General features: G+C 36.8%; 1 protein-coding gene across 3 annotated transcripts in view; it reads left to right on the top strand.

Annotated features, from left to right (window-relative positions):
* The window catches only part of NBAS (NBAS subunit of NRZ tethering complex), a 318587-nt gene that overhangs the window by 4147 nt on the left and 295599 nt on the right, over positions 1–18841 (top strand). For all 3 annotated transcript variants that reach the window (XM_025454622.3, XM_025454623.3, XM_049096130.1), the window contains exons 3-7: positions 275–311; positions 2603–2680; positions 3062–3109; positions 8238–8281; positions 17848–17981. In XM_025454622.3, the coding sequence (XP_025310407.1) occupies positions 275–311; positions 2603–2680; positions 3062–3109; positions 8238–8281; positions 17848–17981 (341 nt within the window). The remainder of the gene's footprint in view (positions 1–274; positions 312–2602; positions 2681–3061; positions 3110–8237; positions 8282–17847; positions 17982–18841) is intronic.

Raw genomic sequence — 18841 nt, 5'->3', positions numbered from 1 at the left:
CCAAACCACACTTCCCACATTTCCTTTTTGTACTGTCAGGAAATGCTTCACCAAAGTTTTGAGTAACACAAACTCGGGACTTACTATACACAAATATATGATCTTATAAAAGTTACAGTGTGTATTGGATTATATTCTTTTAAGAATTTTGTTCTCCATGTTTTGTAATGATTCAGTCTGCAGTATATTTTAGATTTATCATCACCGAAGCTAATTTGAAAACAATTCCTAAAGAATAGCTGATTCTTATTTGGTTTTGCTATTTTTATTACAGATCGTTTATTATTTTTACGTCAATACATCTGGTATAGGTAAGTGTCCGTTCAGAGAACAGTGTGAATGTTAAAAACAAATATTTATGACTTAAGTTTTCAGAATTCAGTCCCAGATTGTGGTACAGATGCTGACATTTAGGTGAATGAAATAGACCTTTTCAAATAGTTGATATACTGACAAGATCTCTCAGTTGACTGAAGGTAATTTTTGGTTTTTAGTCATTATTCAGAATATCTCAGGACGACTGTTGCTTTCTTTGAGTGTTCTCAGCCTTCTCTTGAATGCCCACATGATGGATCTGTAGCTTGAGGATCTTTTGAAAAACAATTTTGTTCTTATGGTGTCAAAACTCTTGTGGCCAATATTCAGTTGCTGTGCATCAGGAAAGGTCTTTAAATTTCAGTTCTTGGGTACTTTTTAATTCTTTTTGAGTGTTAAGTCTGTTCTTAGGCATGGTGCAAGTGTTCAGCCTTAAAAAGAACAAGGAAATGATCATTCTGACAAAGAATATAGTTCTGCTTTTAGACAGGTGTATAGGGATTGTTTTACAGACTTATTTAACAGACTGCTTTTTCCTTAGGGACATCTAATCTTAAAAGCTCCAGAGATAATAGTTTTATAAAGGAGACCTTTGGCTCTTCTCTAGGATTAGCTCCGATGTTTTTCTGCTTTGTGTGTGTGTGTCTATGTGTGTATAAATTCAATTTCTTATTTAATTTTATCTTGCTTTTGGGTGTGTGTACATAGGGAGGGTAATGAGATGAGAGCTGAGGGAGAGGCAGGGATAGGGGTGGGTATTTAAGAGATGAGCTGTTTTTCCTGTGCTCACTGGGTGGCCTAGGTTGCTAGCCTTGAACATCTTAGGGAAGTGTGGGCAAAAATATGTCCTCATGTGTCAGTGCACCATGAAGTGATTATTTAATCTTCTCAATGATATGTTACTTTCATAAGTAACAAAATTAACTGCAGAAAGTTCAGTTTTGCTCTTGAGTTCATGGTAATTAAACTTACAGGCTTTGGGGTCAATATTTGTTTCAAGTGGCTTTTTCTTTTAGAGTTTTTTTCTTTTAATTATGAAGTATTATAAATAGACTGAGAAGTATAGACACTAAGTCTGAACATGTTTATTATAGTATTATCTCTGTGTGAGTTAGGCGGTTGTTGCTGTCTGGTTCAGATAGCCTTCTCTCTCTTTTTATGCAAAATGTTGTAACTCATCGTCCCCCTCCCCCCATCCCCAGAGGAAATGATCCTCCTCAGGTTGGTGTTTGTTATAATATTTCTGTAACTTCCATGGTATAAAATATTTTGTGTTTTAGAAATGAACACAAATATGCTGAATGTATATTACTGATACCTTTATCCTACATTTTTGTTTTCTAATTTCCATAGTGTATTTTTCTCTTGTGTGTATTTTTATTTTTTTTCCCCCCAACAGCTTGTTTTCTCTATTCTTTTCCATCTATTTTCTTGATTTCCTCCTGTGTTATTCTGGATTGGTTGTATCTGCTTGTGCTCTGACAGTGAATCCTTTCCTCCTGTCTTTTGTAAATGATGTTATTGTGAGCCTGTGCTTGGCTGTCCTTGCACCACTTGGGTGAAGTGAAATTGCAGTCTGCTCTTACATGTGTTCAAGGTTTGGGGTTTTGCTTTTTCATAGGGGATTTCATTCCCTTTCCCCCACAGACTGAATTTCAGACAGAGATGACATTCCTGAATGCCCCCCAACCCCGGTGAGGTTTGTCTGGTCCTCTTTTCACTGAGAGCAGTCTTGCCATGGGTGGGTACTGGCCCTTACAGGGAGTAAGGAGCTCCCTTCTGGCTCTTGTTCTTTCTGTGCCCTGCAGCTTATTTCCAGTCCCAGGTGTTACCCCTTGTTTTGAGTTCTTGTACCTGTATCCAGTTTTAACTTTTAAGTTCCCTTTTCATTTCTAGTACTTGGAGATTTCTTTCTTTCCTGTGAGTTTAGTTGTATACTAGAATTAGTTTTTGTTAGAGGTGAATCAGATTTTCTAGGTGTGGATGGCAGGAAGGGTTTCTTACAAGCTCACTCTGCTGTTACTGGCAACCTCGATACCTTTCCCTTAGGACACAGAATTTATATCTGAGCATACCACTGTGTTTTTCTGGAAGAAAAGATGTGTGTGGTCAAATTTCACATAACCAATTAGTAGCTTTGAGTTTTGGGTTTCCCAGTTTATTCAAATTTTATATCTTAATGAAAAACATCCTGTCTTGCTATAACTATATATGCTACTTATAATACTTATTTGCTTATATGTGTCTTTGATGATTAAATTTTAAGTTAGCTAATATGTTGTTTCAGCCCTGTGCCTTTTTTGCTCCCTGATGGACTGGTTCGCTTGGTCAATAAACAGATAAACTGGCATTTGGTACTTGCAAGGTAAGGTGTTAAACATTTATGTATTTCTCTGTTAGGATTAGCATCTAAATTCCATTACAGATATTAATTTTGGTGTCCTTTTGGCCTGTAGTGTTGATTTTTTTTTTAATATTATATTTCAATTGCCTTTGTCACATATTATTGATACCTTTTAAATGTATTAGTTCAACTATATTGAATCATTTTTATGTATGCTTTGGTACCTTGATATTCCTATTTAATTTTAAGGTCAAAAGTTGGATGACTGAAGATGTGAATACATTTAAAGATAATTTTAACTTCTTAAAATCTTCTTGTTGAAGACTGCTACAACTATTTTTTTTTTTTTTTTTTTTGCTACAACTATTTATATAGAATTTTTTTTTTTCTTTCCTATAAAAGCAATGGAAAACTTTTGGCTGCTGTTCAAGATCAGTGTGTGGAGATCAGGTAATTGTTAATATTATTCATATTTAAAATTTCCCTTGAGAAAATTTTATTTGATTTATGGGAACTAATATTTTTGAAGAGGCATATTTAAAGGGGTTTGACCCACATAATTCTGTGAGGTGCCAGACACCAACTTATGCCAATTACAGGACTAAGTATATTTTGTCAGAGTAGCACAGTCTGCTTCCCCAGATCACTTTGCTGTCATCTGAGAAATTTTACTTTTTTAGTAGACAAGGCGTATCTTCAGAACTCTGGAAGTCACCCTTGTTTGACTGGTTACTGCACAGTCAGCTAAAACAAATGCTTATGAAAGTATTAAAAAAAAGTAGGGGCTACTTTGCTTTGTTGGCATAAAGCTGTAGATGGAATATGGGTCTACTGAAGACAGAGATTCCATATTACTTGAGACCAGTGATATTCTCTGTCATCTTGAGCTATTCAGTGGTATTCTCTACACATCTAGAAGGCTTCTCTAAGATGGGATATCCATGTACTTTTTGTTAAGTAATATTTTTGTTGTGAAAGAAATAGCTACAGTAGCAACTAAGGAAAACTAGTGTTTTTTTTTTTTTTTTTTTTAAAGATTTTTCTTATTTACTCATGAGAGACAGAGAGAGAGAGAGAGAGAGGCAGAGACATAGGCAGAGGGAGAAGCAGGCTCCCTGCGAGGAGCCTGATGTGAGACTCGATCCCGGGACCCCAGGATCACAAGCTGAGCCAAAGGCAGATGCTTAACCACTAAGCAACCCAGGTACCCCGAAACTAGTTAGCTACAGCAGACTAAACATGTTGCACTACATCAGACTAAACATGTTGCACTGTTTCCTTAAGACCTGACTCTTGGTTTTTAAAAAATAAGCAATGAGCCCAAAATTTCAGGGTGCCTAGATACTAGCCAAAACTTTTTTTCTGACACCTAATTATTCTTGATTAAATATAGGATAATTCAGTTGTTATCACACTGGTTTTAGCTTTCCGTTGTGTAATTTCTTTCTTTTTCCAGTTTCCAAACAGAACAGGACCCTTCAACTTTTGGGGGTGTAGAGAGAGTGTTTGCTTTCACTGGGGTATCAACTTCAGATGCAGAAGCTTTGTTTTGTAATCCTTCTTAAAATCTTCAGAATGGAGATGATGGGCAATAATGACAGCCTTCCATAACCACATTACTTAATTTGGCCAGAATTTGATAGGCAGGTCCTTCTCTTTTTCTACAGCATCCGTAAACATCAAGCTGGCACAATTCTTTAACTGCCATTGTTCATAGGAGTGGGTGAGAGCTTGGTATTCCATTTATTGCAGTAATGTGAAATGTATCTTTTTGAGAAATGTGCTTATGGTGTGACTTTATCAATAGCAGTTAATCGTCAAAATTTCCATCTTTATCCCATGAAATGAGAACATCAGTGGAATGATTTTAGGTGTTAGGATCAGAACATGTATACGGGAATGGGATTGATATTTAGATCTGTGAAGAAGAGTTTGACCAAGTGCTTCTGGAACTTATTAATAAAATTTTTGATGAAGAGAACAAAAAATTGCTTTTATAAAAGGATTTGCTACTGGATTGTTAGAGGGTAGAATATGTCTAAAACTTGTACACATATCCAGCTCTAGGAGTTCACTCCTGTATTCGAGATTAAGTAGTGAGGGAAAATTTCTAGGCAATGGTAGTCATGCTCATCAAGATCTTATTCATCTGGTGTGTAATTTGCAAAAGCTTTTGTTAACGTTAGTATATCTAAGGACTCTTACATGGTAAAGTATGAATTCCACCAGGAAGCCTTTCAGGAACATAATCCATATGGACCTCCCACCCCCATCCCTGGTTATGTGCCAGTCCTTTATGCTCCTGATGAAATAATCAACACACTATTATACTTAGGGATAGGATAATACTAACGGTGTTGGACATTCTTGTAAGGGCTTAATGTGTTAATTCATTTAATCTGTGAGGTAGGTCTTCTTATTTCCCTCCATTTTAGAAATGAGGAAGCTGGCATTGCTTGAGGATTTGAAATTTGCCATTCTAGCTTCAGTGTTCCTGCTTTTAACCACTAATCTATAGTACCTTTTGATCATGTTGTCTAGCTGTATATACTTGTATGTTTACATGTGGGTTTCCCTGGGTATAGTTAGGACTACTGCTCTGCACAACTCCAGGGTTGTCATTTACTTAAAACTCAGTGTGAGTGGGGGCACCTGGGTGACTCAGTAGTTAAGCATCAGCCTTCGGCTCAGGTTATGATCTCAGGGTCCTGGGATTGAGCCCTACAATGGGCTCTCTGCTAGCGGGGGGTCTGCTTCTCCAACTCCCTCTGTGCACACACTCCCTTTCAAATAAACAAACAAAAAATCCTTAAAAATTCAATGTGAGTGGGATCTGGTGTCTGCAAGAAGCAATGCTGTCCTTTTTCCCTAGCAGTTTATTAAAGATTTTATTTAGAGAAAGAGAGAGGGGGGAATGGACAGAGGGAAAGGGACAGAGATTCTCAAGGAGACTTCATGCTGAGTGTGGAGCCTAACGCGGGCTTGATCCTACGACCCTGAGATCATGACCTCTTGAACAGAAATCAGGAGTCAGATACTTAACCTACTGAGCCACCCAGCTGCCTCTCCCTAGTAGTTTATATTTCCTTGAACATAATAGGTGTTTAGTTGATGTTTGATAAGTGAGTAAGGTGTTTGCAAGTGGCATACATGAAGCTGACTTTGGCAGGTGTTACAGGGCCTAGTTCACTGACTTGCTCAGAGTTGGCAATCTTTTCCTCTTGCTGAATTAATACAAAATGTGTGCATCTAGTAACCTGTAACGAAGAGTGTTTGAGCCAAGATGTGGAATGGTCAGGGGGAAAAAAAAAAAAAAAAAAGGGCAGGGTAGATCCTCAAAGTAAACCCTATGAACAGTGGCTGTGCCTGAATGTTTAAGAGCTTCTTTGTTCTCACTATTCCCATTTATTTTTTGTGCTGTGGTAAAGAACACATACAATGCAAGATTGGCTCCAGTAGTGGTATAGTAGGCATCTGGTATTTGGTAAATATTTGTTGATTGTATTAGAATATGAAAGATCACTCTGGTGTCTAGGGTCACTATTCAATTCTTGGGAGCAGTCCTAAATAGGAAATATTTTTTGAGGAGAAAAAAATGAAAAGCTTGAAACACATGTCAGTTTTAGTTCAGAGACAGCCCTGCCTTTTGCAAGATTGTATTAGGGCTGCCGTTTGCCAGTATGTTGGTAGCAAGTGGCAGATGACCAGTTATTTGCTCTAATATGGCAAATCTAACCTGCTTGTGTGTGGGGGCTCACGTGGCTAAAAAGAGACTTGTGAATTGCTACTTTAATTTGTAGTTTGGCAGTAATTACGTTTTATAAGTGGCTAATAACGTATTTCTTTTTTCCCTAAATAGTGAAGTAACAATTTCTAATGGTTATAGGCTGTTACAAATATGGGAACTAAATAGAAACCATCACAGAACACAACAAAAAGCATTAAAATGAGGGACTCACAGAAAAAGGCACCTTCCCCCAAATTTGCTCAAGTGAATATATTTAAGAAGTTTTGACAAAACCAAATTTATGCCCCCTTCCCTTCCCCAGTAAAAGAGCAGCTATTATTTGTGAGGATATTAAGGGTGAAAATAATGAACACTGACTTAGGTCTAGTTCTTGCTAATTTATATGTAATGTCTTTAATCCTTTCCTAAGCTATGAAGTTGCTATTACCCATCCCATTATATTGGGAGGAAATAAAACTCCTATTGAATATTTTGTCCAGGTTTCCCAGATGAGTTGAAATCAGGTCAGCATCACTTCAAAGACCATGTTCTTTATGCTGTATTCCACTTGGAGGCTGAATAGTCAATTTCTTGAAATTTATTACCATATTTATAATTGGCTTTTGTCATATTTTAATAAACATTAGTCTTTAAAATTTGCTTTAATTTCTATATTAGAAAAGAGTTAAATATTCGAGAGAAGAACTGCAAATTACCTGTGGGTCCGCCAAAATGTTGTATGTTCTTTGCACCTTTTCTGTATGTGTATGTGTGGGTGTGATCTTTATTCTAACAATACATTCTATTTGATACCTATTTTCTTATAACTTATGGGAAGATGTTCATAATAATTTCCAAATCACATATAGTAATTGCATAATATTTTATTGAGTGCATTAGCAAAATCTAATCTTATACTGGGTGTATTTTTCTTTTTCATAAAATAGGCTGCATAAATTTCCATGAGATCTCTGTGTATCTGTAATTATTTCCCAGGGATAACTTTATTACAGAAGTTGAATTGCCAGATCAAATTACTGTGGGCATTAAAGTTTTTTGATAATTGTTACTAAATTATTTCCTAGAAGGTTTACCAATTTTCATTTCTGAACATATAATAATTATACTACGTTGGTATATATTTCAAGATCACAGATTTTAAATAGGTCTCTAGTAACAAATATGGTTTAAAGCTATTGTTTTATTAAAGCAAGACTTTTTTCCCTAAGTGATTTAAACTTTGCAATATGATACAGACCATGGTTCTTGACCCATATCAATCTGTAGAGCTTTATTTTTTTTTTTATTTTTATTTTTAAAAATTTTTTTTTAATTTTTATTTATTTATGATAGTCACAGAGAGAGAGAGAGAGGCAGAGACACAGGCAGAGGGAGAAGCAGGCTCCATGCACCGGGAGCCCGACGTGGGATTCGATCCCGGGTCTCCAGGATCGTGCCCCGGGCCAAAGGCAGGCGCCATACCGCTGCGCCACCCAGGGATCCCTCAATCTGTAGAGCTTTAAAAAAATATTGTTGCTTGGGCCCCATTCCATATTTGCTGGATCAGAACCTTTGGGGAGGGACCATGTATCTGTATTGTATTAAAAACCATGCTTAATTGAACTTTTGCTTATATCCTTGTATTCTGAGTGTAGCTCCCCGTTTCTGGTGAAATAAGATTGAAAGAAAATGTCATCAATGAAAACGTCTTATTTGAGCACAAATCCACATCTGAGAGGACTAGTGGTGTTGCGCAGACAAGTTGTCTACTTTATCGTTTTTGTGGACTTTCATAGTATGATGAAATCGTGTTATGGGGAAACTTGGTTTAATTTTACGCCTATTTTGCAGGTCTGCAAAAGATGATTTTACGTCTATTATTGGGAAATGTCAAGGTAAGAGTTTCCAAAATATTGAAAAAGTGAAAATTTCAAATTTTCAACCATTAACAGTATTCCTAAAAAGTCAGAATAGATATTAAATATTAACAAGGTTTGTTTGACTTTATTAAAATAATTTTAAAACCTCTTAAATTGATTTACTGCCTTAAATGTTTTGCTTTGTCCATTTTGGACATTTTGAAGAGATTTGAAATTGAGACTTAAAATTCTGCACCGGTTTTGGGATAAAGTCTTTGTGTCTCTAGTCTTTTTTTTTTTTTTTTTTCTTTTCATCTTTTTACCCAATGTGGGGCTTGAACTCATGACTCAGATCTAGTTTTATGCTCTACTGACTGAGCCAGTCAGGTGGCTCTAGTCTTTTATTTTGAATTCAATGCAAAAAAAAAAAAAAAATTCAGAGTTGATTAGATATAGACTAGCAAAAAAAAAAAAGTCTAGGATTTGATCATTCTTCTGTATTCAGCACAGATTACTATCATTAGTATATATTGTATATAATTATATATATGTATATGTCATATACATATACATTTCATGGGGTACTGGGGCTATGACCATGAGCAAAAAGGCATGGTTCTCTTGAGGTATATAGACACTGAGAACATAATTACTAATTTTGACAAATCTGATGAAGGAAAAATACAGAGTAGACTAAATGTTTAACCAGGGCTGTGAGAGGAGATTGTTGAGAAAAAGTGACTTTGGAAAGCAGCCTAAGGGATGAATAGAAGTTAGGAGAAGCCAGGGGTGTGTTTCTGACTGTAGGAGCAGGTAGGAAAAGACAGAGGAACCCATACAGGAAGAAAATAATTAAGGGGATGCTTTCGGTAAATGCAACTATTCTGTGTGTTTTACTTAGGGACCTGCAGTCCATCTGTTGTAGGCATCCTAATGATGGTAATCATGGTGGTTGTAATGATGACAGACATTTATGGTGTCCTTACTGTGTACCACTGTATTTAGTGCTTTGCATGCATTTTCTCATTTAATTGGAAGAACGCAGTATGCATATTTTATCTCAAAGTAGTGTTAGGGTAAGATGATAAATCTTCAACAGTGAGAGTGAGGAGAAGGAAAACATTGATAGTTTTGAAATCTGCAATACGATATGATGGTAATGCAGAGGATTTCCCTCAACTTCCCTGTGGAAATGCTGGTCTTCAGCTCCTTGTCAGATGTGACATTAGTGAGTGGCTCAGGGTGAGTTTCCTTTTCTCATTTTTGGTCACCCACATGTGTTCAGAAAATTAAAGATCAGACGTTTGAAAGATGTTTTCAGTTTTATGAATAGTGATACTCTATTAGTAGGTCAGAATTGCTCTACCTCTATAATTCCATACATGATAGTGGGTAAGGTAGTAATAGAGTTCTTTATGGAGTTGTCTGTATGCATAGTATGCATAACCTAAAAGCAAATGTAAAACTGCCTATTTTGTTAATGTAAATTTAACCTCTTCTTGTAATCTGTTCCTTGGCTTTGTCCCCTGGATTGTCAGTGATCCAATTGCCTGTATATACCAAGCCAAGAATCAACACATTTTCTCATTCTTCTTCCTTCTCTTTTTTCTTTCTTTGACAAATATTAAGCTGCTAGTATGTGCTTGGCACTCTGCTAGGCGCTGTGTATAGAATGAGGAGTAAGCGCTAGGTAACCTTGGTTTAAGGGTTTGCAGTCTGTCAGGGAAGAAAAATAATTCACTGCAACTGTACTGAGTGGCACAATGGGGAAGCGTTGCCTTTGCCCTGGTGTCTCGCCTCTGCTTTTGCACTTCTGCCATCACAGCCCTAGCTCAGGCTTTTAACATTTTAACTTTGTTTTTTATACAACAGTCTCCTGACCAGGTTTTCTTCTCTTTGCCTCTCAATGATCCACAATTCTCACTGCTTGCCAAATGATTACTGTTAAATGGAAATGCCATCAAGTTATCCTTCAGATCTGGCTCCCTGCTTTCTAGAAATGTGACCTTGGACAAGTTACCTTAGTCTCTGAGCCTCAATTATCTGTAATGGCATAATGTTATAGATGGGGTTGTGGAAAAAAATATGAGCTAATCTATGTAAAGCTCTTAGTATAATGTCGGATACATACTAAGTACTTAGGAGACCTTAAGCTTTTATCACTGCCACCACCACTAGTGCAGTTACTCTGCCTAGAATCTATCAGTTGTTCCCTACTGACTATAGGTAGAATCCTGCTAATTTTTCGGACCTTCCAGTCTGTCTGTCCCTGACAATCCCCCTGTCAGACATTCTGTGTTCTAGTACAAAGCAGCTCATGCTTTTCCAGGCCCATCGTGCTTTTCATGCCTTGGTACTGATAGTTCTTTTTGCTTAGAAGCTCCACTTTTATATTTAATTAATGGGTCTTGCATATTTTAGTTCAGGCTTTGGGTCTTTTGGGGAACCTTTCCTCCCTGCCTGCTTCCTCATCATTTGTACATCTTTCTTAATGTTTTCCTAGGACTTGTTTGTACATGTATCCCCACACTCAGGCTAATGTACTCTCCCCCCCCCGCCCCTTAATTGCTGATTTGCTTATCTGATTCCCAGTTAGATTGTAAATTCTTTGAAGGCAGGCCTCCCATCTTACTCAACTTTTTTTGTTCCCGATGTCCAGCATGATGTCTCACACATGTTGGCACATAATTCTTCATCCTATTCAGTGGGTAGTGATACTTAGGAACTATTACAATGATTTTTATGAGTTTGTGTCTGAACAAAGTATATTTGCATATTTCCTGTGAGTTAATTTTAGAAATTCATGACTGTATATATAGATTTATAATAGCTTGCATATACATATATAAAATCATGGATGATTATCATGGTATTCATGGTTTTGATTCCTCATGCACACAAATATGTATACATACCACAAACGATAGATAAGAGACCCTGTTAGCTTAGTATCTTGTTGAGAAATATATAGTATTTGTGTATTTCTAAAGCTTGGAGCTCTAGCATTTTCTGAACTTACTTTCTTTCTTTTTTTTTTTTTTTTTTTGAACTTACTTTCGATAATAGTTTCCTCACCAATGCTTATTAAAGTAGACCAGATCTGGCTTACATAATGTGTAAAGATCAAGAAATTCCTGGAATAATTTAGGGATGGGTATTCGGTTACCTTTTCCCCAGTGCTGTGCTTCTGTTGGGTGAGGGTTTGGGGAGCCCACTGTGAGCTGCTGAGAAGCACGTTCAGAATGTTAGAGTGATTCAGACCTGCAGGGCCCTTTTGAGCTATGACATTAGATATCCACACTTAGTATGTAAACTGAGAAATCTGCAAGTTAACATGAAAATGGGAAGCTTAACCCTCTATTTCACACAAATTATAACATTTTTTAGAGGTTTTACTGTGTATAGTTAATGTGGCAGCATGGATGGGATAATAATGCTTTGAGAACTAATGTTTTATTTTGTTGGCTTCCGAATGTGTGAATTTATGACCTTAATGCTGCATTAATGGCTTCTTTCCATTTCATATAATTTGATCTAATGATCATTTGCTTATTATCTGACTCATCTTTATGGGAATAACTCTCATATGCTGAATGATTTTTCCTGTGTAAGCTTGGAGAAAAGGAGCCAAAGTGGTGTTAATGCATTTTTGAAACTATATATTGCACAGTCTGCAAACTGAAATAGGAGCTATTTGGTTCCATTCTGATATTTTTCAATTATTGCTTTATAAAATAGATGTCATTTGAGAATGTTTTAAATGAGGTTGCAACTTGTGTTGGCTGTGTTTGCTAGGCCATAAATACTAGTTTTCTCTTTTTGTCCTGAATAGTGACCTAAATAATAGCACATAGAATTAGAAATTAGATTTTTTTTTTAGAGCTATACTATGTTAATCAAGAGATTTTTCTCATATTTCTGATTTTGAGATACCATAAATTAGAGCTTCTGGTGCTAAGGAGCAGATTTTATTGTAAGTATGCTGAGATCCCAGCAACCTGCTGGTGGGCCCCTTGACAGCACAAGCTCAGATACTGTCTTTTGTATTTCTGTATTTCTAAAATTGACTTGATATTTTCCAGAACATTTTTGTTGAGATTCTCTATATATTCTTTTTCTTTGAATTCCCAAATGTGCTTAATAGCTGTTTTGAAGTCTTTGCTTATTCTTTAATTTGTATCATTTCTGGGTATATTTCTATTGGATAAGTTTTCCCATGATTATGGAAATTTTCCTGCCTCATATATCTAATGTTAAAAATTTTTTTTGTTTAATTTATGATCAATTGATTTTATTTAATTCTTCATTTAAATTCAATTTAGTTGACATATAGTGTAGTATTACTGGGGTAGGATTTAGTGATTCATCAGTCACATATAACACCCACTGCTCTTAATTAATTTTTTTATTTAAAAACATTTTTTAAGTAGGCTCCATGCCTAGCATGGAGGCCAAAACTGGGCTTGAACTCATGACTCTGAGCTGGGATCAAGACTCAGATGACTGAGTCACCTGGGCATCCCTTTTTGTGTTTTATTTATTTATTTTTTCTAACACTGTATGCTCAACATTATGGAGCTGAGTTAGTAAGTTTTGTTCTCTTCCCTAATTGAGTATTGAGTTTTGTTCTGGGATGTGGATAATTTCTTTGGGGATCAGCTTAATCTTTTAAGGTTTGTTCTTAAGTGTTACATGATTTAGAATTGCTTTTACTTTGGGGTTAGATTAGTCCTATTTTAAGGTGGGGTCTTTCTGGGATTGCTTATGAGAGCTCTGAGTGTTCATTGACATCTCTCTACCCTGATGGGGTGGAACTCCAATGTTCCCACATCCTCTCCAAGTTCCAAACAACTCCAATTGTTTTCCCCAGTAGCCATCTGTTCTGGGTCCTGCAGAATCTATGCGTGTATGTGTGTGTGTCTTTGTGTATATATGTATGTATGTGTATGTCCCAAGACCCAGGTTTCATCTCTGCAGATTTTTACAGCTCCATCTCTGCCTTGCTTCCTCTGGAATGCTGCCTGTCTTATTTCTTTTATGGTGGGAGATGTAGACTGAGACTAGTTACCTTTTTTTTTTTTTTTTAAAATAACAAAAGCAGTACATACGTGTAACAAATTCAAACAGTACAAAAAACAGAAAAAGTAAAAAATTTTTTTCGGTTTACATTTTTCATAGGAAATTATATTAATGATTTAATATAAAACCTTCTTTGTTTATATGAAGCTGTATATACATGGATCAACTTTTTTCTTTAACAAAAATGAGATTATCTTGTATAGTTTGTTCTCCAGCTTGCTCTCCCTCTGAAGGTGTTGATAGCTTTCCTAGTTGGTGTATACAAATTTATTTCAGTCTTTTAAATGTAGCCACAGCACTCTATTGTAAGAATGTGAACCACATGGTTCTTTATCTATTCCACTCTTGTTGGAGGTTTAGGTTGTTCACAGTGGCTTGTTTTCTTCTCTTTTCTCTTTTTCTTACTCAACTCGTCCTTCTCCTGAGCACCCCATTAACTGCTGCCCCCCCGCCCCCCGCACCAGCCCCTGGCACTGGAAATGATATTCTGTTGGTCTCTGGGTATAGTATTCAAAATAGCTACTACTATAATTCTTTCCAGAAAGTTACACCTATTTATACAACTATGAAAAAGGAATGAAAAAAAAAAAAAAAAAGAAAAAAAAAGAAAAAGGAATGATTGAAGCTGTTTCTTTTCTCCACTGTCAGCACCATATGTTACCTATTTAAAAAAATATTCATTAGGTTCACAGGCAAAGGAAAAAAAAATCTAATTTTCAGTTTGCATATTTTTAGTTAGTAGGTAGAGCATACATTAAGTGGCTATTTTTATGTTTACTTTTTGGTGAATTGTTAGATCCAATCCTTTTGCCATACATTACTCTTAGATTACTTTACTTTTTCTTATTGATGTGATAGTATGAATGCTAACCCTTGGTCATATGTATTGCAAATATTTTCACCCAGTCTGTTTCCTTTTAAATTTGTTTTGGTGTACTTTTTGTGTTTATTTTTGTCCACAGAACTTTTTTTTTTGTTTATAATTTTTTGTAATTGCGTTTGTTCCTTTTTTTTTTTCAAGATTTCTCTTCATGGTTATACTTTTCATTCCAGGAGTATAACATTTTTCTCATGTCTTTACCAACACTGTTATTTCAAACATTCAAATATTTACCTTCTCGGCAAGTCTCTCTCTCTCTCTCTCTCTCTCTCTCTCTCTCTTTTTTAAAGATCCTATTTATTCGTTTGAAAGAGAGTGAGAGAGAGCACAAGCTGGGGAAGGGACAGAAGGGGAAGCTGACTCCCTGCCAAGCAGGGAGCCCAACACGGGATGTGGGGCTCGATCCCAGGACCCTGAGATCATGATCTGAGCTGAAGACAGGTACTTAATATACCAATCCACCCAGTTGCCCCACAGGAGATTGTTCATTCAACCTTTCATCTTGCACATGAGGGAGCTGCACCTTGGTGATCTCCCCAAGGTTGTACCCTTCATTTTATGGCAACACTGAGAATAGAACCCAGTGTATCTTGCTTCTTAATCTTTCACTGTTTCTCTTTCTAATCTGAGCACTGATCTAGAGTGATTGCCTTTTACACCACCAGAGTGCTGGGCATCTCTTATGAACAGAATGGGCCCAGCACCTGGCATTTTGGAGTTTATAGTTCATTGAATAGACAGATGATAAAAAGTAGACAAACACATGTATAATTGTTTGGGATAAGATATGTGAAGATAAGGAAGTGAAATCGTTGGACAGTGGGGAACAATGGGACCTTGAGGCTGCATAGACAGGATGGCCGGAGAACACATCCTGGAGGAAGTGATCTGTATCACTGAAATATTTGAGAAATTGAAAAAATCAACACCTGAAAGATGAAAAGGAGCCAGGAAAGGATTCAGAGAAGGGGGCCCTAGGCTGAGAAAGCAGCACAGACAAAAGCGCCAAGTGGGAAAGAACTTGGCAACCACTGGTTGAAGGGGCCACAACTGATGCAAGATATGAGTGAGAAGAAAGGGTCTCACTCTGAACATGGCAAGTGTCAGATTGCAGGCTAACTTTACCAGCAGCTTTTCTGAATACTTTTCAGACAACCCCATTGACACTTGCTTTGTAAAAATCTGGACTGTTCATTCCTCTCCAAAACCACATAGTCAGCTGGAAAAATCTGGTGATAAAAGTCTTTGTTTTTACATTGTTATGTGAAATCTTATTTTGTAATGAAAACATATCTTTAGCTGGGTCAAAACACATGGTGGGTTTCCTGGAGCTACTGGTTATGACTAGAAGTAATAGTGAAAACAAATCCCTTTCAGATGGAACTTGTTTTAGATAAAGAATGTGGTGTATAAATCTATTTATCCTATCAAAATGAAATAAGAGGAAAAGAACCTGTTATCACAGGTAGAACAGTAATGGAAAAATATTTCTGTGTTTCTTTAGCATGTGAATATTTTTCAGGGCATTAAATTGTCCTCAAGCTGGTGTTTGTGTAGCATCTGTGTGTAGGCAGGTCTTGTATTCTTATGTTGTTTATTATTTTGTGCCTGTGTTTACTTCCAAGTGTGATTTTTTTTATAGCTTTATAAAGACAGAGAACTGATCTTTTTCTTTTATTCTCATTAAAAAAATTCTTTCCTAGAGTATATATATATATATATTTTTTTTAGTCTTTAATGAATCCTCCTGTGTTCAAGGGCCCTGTTGGATTTTTTTGTATGCTTCTTGCCTGTCGATAAATAGTCAAACTAAAGAAACTCATTGATGTCTGGTATTCTTTCTTCATATACAGAACATCTGTTATGTGTATTACAGAGATTAAAGGGAAGTCTGAATTCTATGGTATCTCATCTAGATGGAAAGAAAACTTTAGTTATGTAATTCATGTTTAATTGGTAGTCTCTGAGGGATGGTAAACTCTTTCCGTTACCTTGCCCTGTTAATATAGATTTTTCTGAAAGACTTAGTCTTCACTCATTAGTGAAACACTAATCACTTTCTGTTCCAGTTTCTAGGATGGTGGTGTTAAATAGGACATTGTAGATTTTACGGAGCTCAGATACTCGGGGGAAACAGTCATGTAAACAACCTAATAGGTTGTGATAAATGCTATGGAAGAGTTTTGTACAGCATATTTGGGGGCACAGAAAGGAGAGCAGTCAGTTTCTAAGAGTGCCAAGGAAGGAGGAGGTACCCCTTTGTTACCACAGTGGTTGTAACAAAAGAAAACCATTTGAAGAGTACAGAAGAACATTCTAGGAAGAGGCAGCAGTGTGTATGAAAGCCTGGAGTATGCATGATTTGCTTATTTGCCAGGTGATTGTATTGTTGATGGCTTATTAGCTGTGTGGTGGAGGAAGTGGTGGGAGGTGACCCTGGAAGCCTGTGATGGAACCCTTTGTCAGGGGCCTTCCGTGTGTGTGGAGGATTGTGGCCCTGCTTCTCTTGGAAATGGAGAACCACACAGCTGCAGGATGTGTCTGTTCCTTCTTTTAGAAAGATCTCTTTGGAGATTATGGAGGAAGGATTGGGGGGAAAAAAGAAACTGAAGGGAGGAGACCAGTTACGAGGCTGTTGGGAGAGGCTCAGCAAGAGATTAGTGCAGCTTGAACTGAGGCATTCTAGTGGCCAGAGAGGAGAGAGAATTTAATGAATCTCAGAAACACTCCGAGGTGATTCTGAGGCTCAGTCCAGACTGAGAGCCAGTTGTGTGGTAGTGAGATGCTTACCGTTTGGGAAGGCGGGACACTAGGTTTTGGGTTTTCTTTGCTCTTGACTTACCTTGTCAGTCCCCTAATCATTTGGAATCCCTGCTGATAAAGGGAGGGCACTGGTCCTACCAGTCTTTTCAGTTCTGGGCTTCTAATGAGGGGATAGTGAAGCAAGCAAAACATCAAAAACCTCAAATCTATCAGTTTAGAGTTTCACGGTCTCTCTCTCTCTCTCTCTCTCTCTCTCTCTCTCTTTTATTTTACTGAAAAAACTCAGAAAAGAGGCATATGTTGGATTGTTAAGGCTGATTATTTAAATGTTATAATTGTAGGACTGAATAGGATAGTAGTTGATTCACCTAATATATGTGTATATGAATCATATGTGTGTATATGCATTTCTCCAATACTGTGTCTGTATAACTCTGCAATTGTATTTCCTTGGTATCTATATTTGATATATTTAAAAGATCTCTGTTGAAATTTTCATTTGTTGCTGCTAGAGTTGCTCAGCTCATTGGATTGGAATTATTTTCTGCCCATTCTCTATGCTTTTGATCTATCTTAATTTCATAAATATTTTGAGGTGTACTTTTCTGAGCCTTTTCCAGACCAAGTCATACTCAGCGTTCAATAGACCCTGGTTGTCCATAGTCTCTGCTGCTTAAGTAAGTGGGGCAGAGGTTGCTGTGGTTTATACTTCCCACTTTTACTTGGAGTGGCTCTGGAAAGTGTTCTATTGAACTGAAGCATTAGAAATCCTTGGGAGAGGATATAATGTAGTTGAATAGTTAGTTAATATTTATAGTTACTGCAACTAAACTATCTGTGTAACGCATTGTTAAAAGCACTTCTTTTCTTTTCATTCTAGTTCCAAAAGACCCTAAACCCCAGTGGAGACGTGTAGCATGGAGTTATGATTGTACCCTGCTGGCCTATGCTGAAAGTACAGGAACTGTGAGGGTGTTTGATCTCATGGGAAGTGAACTCTTTGTTATTACCCCGGTACGTGCATAACCTTCAACTGATTACGTAAAAGGCATTCAAAAAGTACCAAGGTACTTGAGTGACCGAATGTGACGAGAGGGGAATAGACCTATAAATCTGAATAAGTTGTGAATGTAAGATGTTCTAGTAGATATCTGTACGTGAAATATTTTTTCTGTGTATTTTGTAATACAGTATTCAGAGGTGGTCCACCATTATGGAAACATGGTGGTAAGTAAATACTAAACCAAGGTACAGAAAAATGGTAGAAAGTTCTAGTGAGGGAAGGCAGTCCGTGCGCGGTCACAACAGGAACAGCTCTCCAAGGAGTTGGAATTGATACTCTAAAGGGGATAGAAATTGAAAGAGAGAGTGGAGAAAAAAATAATGGTGGTAATAACTTGTATTTGTATAGTGCTTTATACTTTATTAATGAATTTGATATATACTCCTAGTTAATATTCACAACCCTTTGAGTAGATTGGCCAGATATTATCCTCATTTTACAGTTTAGAAAACTGAAATTGAGAGGCAGTTGAATGACTTTTCCTATGGCAATCCAGTTAATAAGTTGTTTCTTTCAGGAATCCAGTGCTTTTTACTTTATATCCTCCCTTGAATGAACAAGATACAGAGGCAGGTAGATCCTCAGTGCTTAACTCTGGCTGCATTTTAGGATCAGCAGGGAAGCTTTGTAAAGAAAAGGAAAATAAAATTACTTGGTTGTCTAGGTTCAACCCACAGAAATTGATTTAATTGATTGGAGTGGGCTCTGGGCATTAACCTTGTTTACACGTTTTTGCTGATTTTTAATGAGAAGCTTAGGGATAAGAACCTGTGACATAGAAAACAATTTTTGTTCAGAAATAATGAGTGAG

This window comes from Canis lupus, chromosome 17 (genome assembly GCF_003254725.2).
Source record: "Canis lupus dingo isolate Sandy chromosome 17, ASM325472v2, whole genome shotgun sequence".
Taxonomy (NCBI): Eukaryota; Metazoa; Chordata; class Mammalia; order Carnivora; family Canidae; genus Canis; species Canis lupus.
Note: the sequence above shows the minus strand (reverse complement) of the source record. Positions and strands in the feature narration are given on the sequence as shown.